The sequence below is a fragment of the Chrysochloris asiatica genome, unplaced genomic scaffold (assembly GCF_000296735.1).
Source record: "Chrysochloris asiatica unplaced genomic scaffold, ChrAsi1.0 scaffold00003, whole genome shotgun sequence".
In the NCBI taxonomy this organism is placed as follows: domain Eukaryota; kingdom Metazoa; phylum Chordata; class Mammalia; order Afrosoricida; family Chrysochloridae; genus Chrysochloris; species Chrysochloris asiatica.
In genome coordinates, this window is record NW_006408521.1 from 27,686,689 (window position 1) to 27,696,987 (window position 10,299).

General features: G+C 55.3%; 1 protein-coding gene across 1 annotated transcript; it reads left to right on the forward strand.

Annotated features, from left to right (window-relative positions):
* Window positions 1-4,815: 4,815 nt before the first annotated feature.
* On the forward strand, window positions 4,816-9,271 carry LZTS2 (leucine zipper, putative tumor suppressor 2). Its single transcript, XM_006831256.1, has 4 exons — window positions 4,816-5,226; window positions 6,137-6,805; window positions 7,549-7,818; window positions 8,588-9,271. The coding sequence occupies exons 1-4, from the start codon at window positions 4,822-4,824 to the stop codon at window positions 9,269-9,271; spliced, it is 2,028 nt and encodes a 675-aa protein (XP_006831319.1). The 5' UTR covers window positions 4,816-4,821.
* Window positions 9,272-10,299: the final 1,028 nt, after the last annotated feature.

Consider the following 10,299-nt stretch of genomic DNA (forward strand, 5'->3'; position numbering starts at 1 on the left):
CCCGAAGGTATGAGAGGGGACTCTCCTTGGTGGCAGTGGACAGCTGTCCTCCTACCATCTCGTACTTCCAGCTCAGGAAGCAGCTGCCTAAGTGTCTGTGGATCTCGTTCTTACCACCCCATACCCCTAAGGCTGGACTGAGTTCTTCCCCTCAATGGGGGAACAGAAAGCCCATCCGTTCAAGAGTGGAAACCCTCCTCCCCAAGGGAATATACACCTCTTCCTACCGAGTGGACCTACTCCCCTGTAGTAGAAAGGATGACGAGCACCCCCTCTGGCCCCCCCCCCCCCAGGGTGGTGGCCAGCGGCCCTCTGTCTCCCTCCCCACCCCTACGTCGCCCTCTTCCACACACGTTGGGTCCAGCTGCTGCCTGAGCTTCTGGGCAGACTGCCGGGAATGGGAGGAGGCTATTAGTGTCCCTGGAGGCTGGGATCAGGACAGGGCCAGAGGAGGGGGACTCTTCTGGGGAGAGGGTCTCAGGCTGTTCTTGTGAGACTGAGCCTGGGATGAGTCTGAGGGTGGCTGGGCTGTGTTTCCCTTTCCAGGGAAAAAGAAAGAAAAACAACCCATTCCATCGAGCTAAAAATAGAGCTGAGAGCCAGCCAGGGCTGTGGCCTGGAATGGGGGTATGCTCCTTCCTGGGGCGGAGCCGAGCACTGGCAGCCTTGGTCCAGGGGGGGCAGGGAGGCTTGTCCTTGCCCAGAGGTGCCAGCATCAGCTGAGCTGACCAGGTCATGAGACCCCTAAGGGAAAGTCTACAAGATGTTTGTATGTGTAAGAAGTTATTTATGAGCAACTGTGAATAAGACTGCCAATTGTGGTTGTTGTTAATTGTCCTCGGGTCCCTTCCTACTCATAGCGACCCTTGTATGGGTTTCTGAGGAGGAGCAGCTGGTGAGTTTGAACCACCGACCCTGCAGTTCAAACCGACTTTACAGTCCAGTGCATTATCCCACAGTGCCACACCAGGACTCCTGTCAATGTGGTTAGGAGACTACAACTGTATTGAAGATTGTGACTGGGTCTGAAAGATAGTGCCTGTGTGTTCTGGCCTACAAGATTATGGAGCCGTGTGATAGATGAGACTGTGTGCGATTGTGGTTATATGAAACAATGTGGTAAGACTATGTGGGTGTTACAAAGATTGTATTTGTGAGAGGCTGAGAATTTCTGTGACCCAGGAAAGACAGTAGAATGTTTGCTGTTGAGGCTGGTGCAGGTTTGAACTGAAAGTTTGGACCAGTTCACCTGAATGATTGTTGGGTGACCAGAGGCCACCTTTCTCTGAGCGTCTTAGTAAATAGTTCCGAAGGCAGGTGGAGGAGCATAGAGGCGTGCCAGGGACAGGCCGAGGCTCGCGGGGGAGAGGGTACGGTACGGTGCTGGTCAGTGGGGGTGGGAGAGTGGGGGTGGGAGGAGTGTGTGGCTGGGCGTGTTCTCCAAATAGGCCGCCAGGTGGCGCCGCCTCCGCCAACCCAAATGTGCTGCCCCCGACCTGCTTGGGGGTGGGGCAGGTACCGGCCTAGCCTCGCCCTCAGACTAGTGATGGGGCTCAAGACCCGGACAGACCAAGAGGGGGGAAAGTGGCCCTCGGCCTCCCCCTCAGGTCCCTGAAGCTGAAGAGAGTCCTGGAGGGGTGGCTCCGAGTAAAGAAGCGGAGGGAGGGGGGAGGGGCGGCGGCCGCCGCGCCTGGCCCTTTGTGCTCAAACAATGACCAGCTGCCGCCGGCCCCGGGGCCCGGGTTGAGGGAAAGAGGGTGGCCCATCGCCGCCGAGTCGTGGCCGTTGAGCCCACAGACACACAGTCACTAGGCCTCGGAGGGAGGGAGCCTGGCTCCTGCCGTGCAGTCCCCTTGTGCGCCCCTCCGGACCCAAGTATCGCGGGGGCGCTTGCGGGTGTTCGAGCCCCGGGGGCGGGGCCGCATTCGGCCCCCTCCCGCGCCACCCTGCCCCGCCCACTGAGGCCGGTGGGGGCTGGCCGGGGCCCCGGGGGGGCGCTCGGAGGCGGGGCCCTGCCGGCTGGGGCCATTCGGAGTAGCGCGGTTTGGAGCCGGGCTGCGCGCCTGTGGAGCGCTGGGGCGGCCCGGGGCTGAGCATGGAGCAGCGCTGCGGAGGTGAGGGGATCGCAGCCTGGAGGCGACGTGGGGCGCCCCTAACTTCTGCACGCTGGAGGGCCAGTGGGGGGCTGCTATTTCACAGCTGTCTCCACTTTATGGAAGCGGGAGGGGGTACTGTTTTGGACTCAGGAGGGAGGGTTTGAGGCTCCCAGCTTCCTGTCGCGGAAGGAAAACTCCTGATCCCAGACTTGATCCTGCTTCACTGGTCCCTAGAGTTTGGGTGGGGGGAGACTTTGCCCAACTCTTCAGCCTCCAAAAGTGAGGCCTGTAGGAGTCTGGACGTTGGCCAGATCCCTCTCTGACCCTGGCTGAGCCCCCGCCCCCCCAACCAGTACCAAGCCTACGGAACGGGGGCTCCCGGCGCCACAGAGATTTCCCAGGGAGTTCTGGCCGAGCATGGGGTTCCCTCTTCTCACAACCACAAGCGCATTTCTCAAAATGGAGCCTTGGCTTGCCCCTCCTTCTCTCTCGGCTCCCAGAGCGGGAGCCCTGCCGGCCGGGCCTGGTCTTCCAGATGCCTGCTCTGGCTTCCTGGGGCCCAGCTTTGTCTCCGGATTCAGGGGCCTGGTTCTCTGGGTCGGCGGCCCCCTTGTCTGCTGCCCGCCTCTCCCTGCCTCTCTTGGTCTTTGTCTCCTGGCTTTGGATCCCTGTCTGTCTTTCTGAGTCTGTCTCCTCCCCGCAGTTTTCGTTTTTTCTTTGCTCAATGAAGTGGGGACATGCAGACATTGCACCCTAAAGAGCCCCTTCCTTCCTCAGTGCTCCCCTCTTGCCCTGGGAGAGAGGAGTTGAGGGAGAAAAGGGAGTCTGTCCGTCTTGCTGGGACTTGTAGGGTGCTTGTGGAGGGGCCTAGACACTGCTCTCCCTCTCCCCTTGGTCTGGATACTTTCCTGTGGGAGTAGGGGTGGATTTAGGGAGCTCAAGCCAAAAAGATTGGGATGAGATTGGGGGAGGGAAACAGACTCCTACCTATTCCCAACACAGGCTCAGATGCACACACCTTCCTATTCACACACCTGCTTGTCCTAGTCAAGATCCACATGAGTTGACACATCCATGTATATTGAATATACTGATCCATCTATCCCAACTTAATTCTCTCAGATATTCACTCATATCTGAGGGGGTTCTATTATCTTTTAAATCCATTTTCTCATGAACTCTTTGAAGCCCCTCAGATTATATTCGCTTATGTATACCTAAGGAGGTCTAGTGGCACTCTGGGTTAAATATTGGGTACAAGGTCGGCAGTTCAAATCCACCAGTCTGTCCTTGGGAGAAAGATGAAGCTGGCTGCCCCATAAAGATTTGCAGTCTTGGACACCCCATATAGGGTGGCTATGAGTGGGAATTGACTCAATGGCAGTGCATTTGACTTTTGTGGTATGTATATAGTCAAGGAGCCCTGGTGGCTCAGTGGCTGCTAACCAGAAGATCAGCACTTCCAAACCACCAGCCACTTCATGGGAGAAAGATATGGCTGTGTACTTCTGTAACCAATACAGCCATAGAAACTGTAGGGGTCAGCTGTACTCTGCCCTGCAGGGGCACTGTGAGTCAGAATCAAGTTGACAGCAGCGAGTGTGGGGATGGGTTGTGTCCCCTATCCTGTACCACCACCACCACCACCACCACCCCCCCAGTAAATGCTCCCACTCCTGCACACGCTCCTATTCTCACTGAACTCTGTCCACTTCTTGGCCCTTGCTCTGCATGATGACTTCAGCAGATGCTTAAGTTCTGGTCATCGGCCTCAGGACCAAGGAGGGAGTTCCGGGTGGAGGCTTGCTGTCCCTTTCCAGGAAGGAACAAGGTCTGGGGAGGTGGAGCCCTTTTCTCTGGACTCCAGGGAAGTGAGATGGAAGAGCAGCTGCCAGAGGTGAGGGTGGGGCCTTTGGTTTGGAAGGATTTACAGAAGGAGGGGCTTTTACCTTCATCTTCTTTGGGTTCCTTTGGGAAACTAGCTGAGACTGGAAGGTTTCTTAGAGGTTGGCAGTGGGGTAGGGGCTGTGTAGGCTGCTTTAGGCCTGACTGATTGGATATGGGGAGGAAAGTTGTCATGGAAACAAGTGTGAGCCTGCATCTACCTCTAGGAGGCAGAAGACCCCAGAGGACACCTGTGGTCTCCCTAAGAGCTCTGGGTTTCTTGTTTGGCCAGCTCTACCCTTGCCGCCTCTGTGTCTGGGAGAAACTGAGGCTTAGCTGGGGGAGGTTGGGTACTGCCTGGTCTTAGTTCTTTGTTCCCTAATTACCATTTGAGTTACTGATGGCGTCCCTGAGGTGCCTCTGCCCAAGCTGCCCTGTAATGAGGCCACATGTCTCAGGGGACCAGGGATCTGTGCTGGGAGGTGGTAAGGCTTTCTTTCTAGCCCATGGGGGTATGTGCTTGGTCTTGGACCTTGACTTGGTCCAATCCTGCCAAGGGGCGCTGAGTAAACCACCAGGCCTCCCATCCCCTCATCATCTCTACTCATTGGATTCAGTCCTTGGTCCTTTCCAGGCCAGAGTTAGTGAGTGATCTGAGGCCCAGTGAGAACTGAGGTTTATACCAGTGCTTTTAAGAGAAACTTCGGGGGAGCAGGACTTGTTACTGTTTGGGGTTTGACCTAGGACCAGAGCTCGAGGTGGATGTAGGAAGAGTCTGATACCATTACCCTGCTCACAGGTTGCCCTGGAGGCCCTTGGCCAGACCTGAGCCTCTGCCACCATGGCTATTGTGCAGACTATGCCAGTACCACTGGAGCCTACCCCTGAGGCCACAACTGCCCCCCAAGCTCCAGCCATGGGCAGCGTGAGCAGCCTCATCTCAGGCCGGCCCTGCCCTGGGGGACCAGCTCCTCGCCACCATGGCCCCCCTGGGCCCACCTTCTTCCGCCAGCAAGATGGTCTGCTACGAGGTGGTTATGGGGCTCAGGAGCCACTATGCCCAGCTGTACCCCCCAGGAAGACTGTCCCTGGCACCAGTTTCACCTACATCAACGAAGACTTCCGGACCGAGTCACCTCCCAGTCCCAGCAGTGATGTTGAGGATGTCCGAGAGCAGAGAGCACACAATGCCCATCTCCGTGGCCCCCCACCAAAGCTCATCCCTGTCTCTGGAAAGCTGGAGAAGGTGAGGACTGGCCCTCCTGTGGGACCAGGGTGGAGTCAGGAGTCACCTGGGGAAGCTGGAGTGTGGAGGCCTGGTTAGAGGAAGGTATGTGGGTTACAGATGCACCAGACCCAGGTTCTAACCCCGGCTCTGCCTCATTGTGGCTGTATGGCCTCATGAAACTCACTTCACCTTTCTGAGCCTCAGTTTGGGGGTCCATAAATTAGTGATAATAGGTCAGCCTGAATAGAATCGTTCTAAGAATTAAATCAAATTTTGTACTTAGCATAGTACTTGGCACATAATGTGTGCTCCATACATGTTAGTGGCTTAAATTATTGTTTTTAACAACTGTGTATTTCACTGAGTAAGGCCTTTAACCTTGCTGATCCTCCGTTTCTTTTGTATCCCAATATTCTATCTGTAACGGAGTCCTGGTATGGCGCCATAGGATAAGCACTTGGACCTCAAGGTTGGCTTGAACTGCAAGGTTGGCAGCTCAAACTCACCAGCCACTCCTCAGAAACCCTATATAGGGCTGCTGTGAGTCAGAACTGACTCAAGGGCACTTAACAACAGTATTGGGATAAAAATAATATTTTGCTCAAAGGACTGTTGTAATGATTAAAGAAGAACTTTTAAAAATTACTTAACCTAGATCAGACACTTAGTAAGCCCTTGGTTGGTGGTAGTGGTGGTGTTTGTTGTTAAGTGCCGTGGAGTTGATTTCAGCAACCCTGTATAGGGTTTCCAAAGAGTGGCTGGTGAGTTTGAACTGCTGCTCTTGCTGTTCAAACCAACCTTGTGGTTGAGTGTTTATTGCTATTAGTGTGTGGGGACTGGGACCCCAAGTGGGAAAGCTGGGACTGTGATAAGAGCATGGAATGATTGGGCAGCTCATCCCCAGTATCACATGGTCACCTCATTTCAGAACATGGAGAAAATCCTGATCCGCCCAACAGCCTTCAAGCCAGTGCTGCCCAAACCTCGAGGGGCACCATCTCTCCCCAGCTTCCTGGGTCCTCGGGCCTCTGGGCTGTCAGGGAGCCAGGGCAGCCTGACACAGCTGTTTGGGGGCCCTGCCTCATCCTCATCCTCATCCTCATCCTCTTCAGCTGCCGACAAGCCCCTGGCACTAAGTGGCTGGACCAGTGGCTGCCCATCTGGGACACTGTCCGACTCTGGCCGAAACTCACTGTCCAGTCTGCCTACGTACAGCACCGGGGGTGCTGAGCCAGCTACCAACTCTCCCGGCGGACACCTACCCTCCCATGGCCCTGGGCGGGGGGCACTACCTGGATTAGCCCGAGGGGCCCCTACTGGGCCCTCCCATTCAGACAGTGGCCGGTCCTCTTCTAGCAAGAGCACGGGCTCCCTAGGAGGTCGCATAGCTGGGGGGCTCTTGGGCAGTGGCCCCCGGGCCTCCCCTGACAGTTCCTGTGGAGAGCGCTCCCCACCTCCCCCGCCCCCTCCACCCCCTCCACCCCCGTCGGATGAGGCCTTGCTGCACTGTGTCCTGGAAGGCAAGCTTCGAGACCGAGAGGCAGAGCTGCAGCAGCTACGGGACAGTCTGGATGAGAGCGAGGCAACCGTATGCCAGGTGTGGTCAGCAGTGATCATGGGGGGTGGTGTGGTGGAGCATCAGAGGTTCTGGGAATCCAAGAAGTGTGTTCATTCACTGGTGCTGGCGGGTGTTGGGCAGTTGTTGTGACCACCCTCCACCCTCATCTCACCTTGAGCAAGTCACTTAGCCTTACTGAGTCTCAGTTTCCTTGTCTAGAAATGGGAATCTTTTTGGCTTCATAGTTATTATGACCATGAAATAACGTGAAAGGTATAAAGTATTCAGAATAATGCCTGGCACTTAAGAAGTGCTTCTTGTTAAGTGCTGTCAAGTCGGTTCTGACTCATATTGACCCTCTATAGGGTTTTTGAGGATCATCTGATGGGTTTGAACTGCCGACCTTGCAGTTAGCAGTCCAGTGCTTGTCCTATAGCACCACACCAGGACTTCTAAGAAATGCTGGTATTACCAAGTAGTAGTAGCATGGTTATTTCTGTTATTACTATAAAAGGTAGACTTCCAAGATACAAATTTTTATGGAAGCAGAATGCCTCATCTTTTTCCCATGGGGTGGCTGGTAGTTTTGAACTGCCAACCTTGCAGTTAGCAGTCCAATGCTTATCCTACAGCGCTACCAGGGCTCCTTTATGATTGCCATGGTTATCGTTATTTAACGGAATCAACCCTCCGTGAGCGCAGGCCAGGGGTCTACCAGAACATCTGGAGAGTTGAGCATTTGGGGAACTGCCCACGACCCAGTTCTGCCTTCTCACCCACAGGTATATGAGGAGAGGCAGCGGCACTGGCAGCGAGAGCGCGATGTCCTGAGAGAGGACTGTGCGGTGCAGGCGCAGCAGGCAGCCCAGCGGGCCCAGCGGGCCCAGCAGCTGCTGCAGCTGCAGGTATTCCAGCTACAGCAGGAGAAGCGGCAATTACAGGATGACTTTGCGCAGCTGCTTCAGGAGCGTGAGCAGCTAGAGCGGCGCTGTGCCACCTTTGAGCGCGAGCAGCGGGAACTGGGACCGAGACTGGAGGAAACAAAGTGGGAGGTAGGCCAGACAAGGAACACACAAAGTCATATACACCTTAGCCTGCCACTACAGATGACCCCCCCCCCCCCACTTCCTTTCTTCTGTGTGATGTGGGCTCCCTGATGTCCCTTGCTAAGTGTGGTCTCCTCACGGGTCTGGTCTAGTGCCCACATCCCTGTCCTAGCCACCTTCCAGCCAATAAGGATGTGGTGCTTGCTACTTGCCCGGCACCATTTTAAGCCTGCTACACCAACTATTTCATGTAATCCTCACAGCAACATAGAAGGTGGGTGCTGTTAATAACTCCATTTTACTAGATGAGGAAAGTGAGGTTTAGAAAACTTAAGTGTTCAAAGTCACACCTAGTTAAGTGGCTGAGCTGAGATTTGAATCCAGGCAACCTGGCTCCAATGTCGTACTCGTAACAAATATGCACAGTAATGCCTGTCAACCAGAAATGTGGGCACTGTTGTCATTTGCCCCCATTCACACAACATCTGCCACTCTGAGTCTCTGGGCAGGGTGAGACAGGGCTTCCACAATGTCTTATGATGACTTACAGAAACCAGCATTGAAGGACAAAGATCTGACTCTGTTCAGTGGCTATATGATATTGGATTTGTCGCCATGCTTGTCTGGGTGTCTGCAACTGTAAAATGGGGATGATTGAGCCCTCTCTCCCCAAATTCCCAGCATGATGCTCAGGGCCTGACCCCTCCAGGGCAAAACCCTTCTCACCATCCTTCCTGACTACCCTTTGCCCTCCCCGCACTCCCCACCCCAACAGGTGTGCCAGAAGTCAGGCGAGATCTCCCTGCTGAAGCAGCAACTGAAGGAGTCTCAGGCCGAGCTTGTACAGAAGGGCAGTGAGCTGGTGGCCCTACGGGTGGCGCTGCGGGAGACCCGGGCTGCACTGCGGGTCAGTGAGGGCCGGGCAAGGGGTCTCCAGGAGGCAGCCCGTGCACGGGAGCTGGAGCTAGAGGCCTGTTCCCAGGAGCTGCAGCGGCATCGCCAAGAGGCAGACCGGCTACGGGAGAAAGCTGGGCAGTTGGATGCTGAGGCAGTTGGACTCCGGGAGCCTCCTGTGCCACCTGCCACCACTGACCCCTTCCTCCTGGCAGAGAGCGATGAGGCCAAGGCACAGAGGGCAGCAGCAGGGGTGGGGGGCAGCCTGCGGGCCCAGGTAGAGAGGCTGCGGGCAGAGCTGCAGCAGGAGCGGCGGCGGGGTGAGGAGCAGCAGGACAACTTTGAGGGCGAGCGGCAGGCCTGGCAGGCCGAGAAGGAGCAGGTGATCCGCTACCAGAAGCAGCTGCAACACAACTATATCCAGATGTACCGGCGAAACAGGCAGCTGGAGCAGGAGCTGCAGCAGCTGAGCCTGGAGCTGGAGGCCCGGGAGCTCGCTGACCTGGGCCTGGCTGAGTCAGCCCCCTGCATTTGCCTGGAGGAGATCGCTGCCACCGAGATCTAGGGCCCCTGGCCTCCAGCTCTGTAGGGAGCTCTGCTGAAAGGGGGCAGTAGCCCCAAGGTCCACAGAGGGCCCCAGAGCCACTCACCTCCTTGGTGCCAGACCTCTGGGCCACTGCCAAGAACTCGGGGTGACCCCATGGCTTGGAGGAACAAGATCAGACCCCTTGAAGGTCCCTGTGTTTAATGTCACTTGGAGGCCCCTACTTTACTTGTTTCACTCCCTAACAGCTATCAATGCCAATCTGCCAACTCTTCACCTCCAGACATTCACCAGCTCACCCCAGCCAGGGGAGCCAGAAAGAGGAAGGGATTACCGAAACACATCCGTCCCCATCCCAAAGCCCAAGAGAGCCAGATGGCGCCAGCTGTTCCAGATGTGCCTGCCCCACCTTGCCCATGTTGGGCGACAGGGCTGGGCCTGGGGTCCCACTCCCAGAGTTTCAGCTCTGCTGCCTGTCATGGAATCAGGGGGCTGTAGTCAGACCAAAGGAAGAACTTAGAAATGTTTTGTTTATATATGTTTGTGACCAAACCCCTCCAACACCTAGGTTTTTGGCCGCGAATTCACTTGTATATTTTTCACACTGTAAATTTCGTGTACAAACCCAAAGAAAAAAAATTAAAAAAAACTTTTGTTTGTTTTTAAAAAAGTGAATGAAGATTATATGAACTTGTGTGACTTCCTTCCCCTACCCCTGAAAGGTCTTAGGGAAAGAGAAGAAAATCAAGTAGAATGTCTGAGCGCCTAGTGAACCACAACATGAAATCGTCTCATGGTTTGAGGGACTACAAGAGCCTTCCATCCTGTCTCTCACTCAGCATGCTGCTTGGAGCCCCTGTCTGACAGTGCATGTCCCTCAGTGCTTAGGGGGACCAAGTGGAGCCAATGAGACAGTGCTTCCAGTCTCAGGCTTCACACCTTGAGTTTCTGGATCCCCTTCTATATTGGGAGGTGTGCTGAACACAGGTGACAGTCTATTATCCCCTAGCACCTTGTACTTGGACACCAAGTTTATCTGGAAGGGCAGA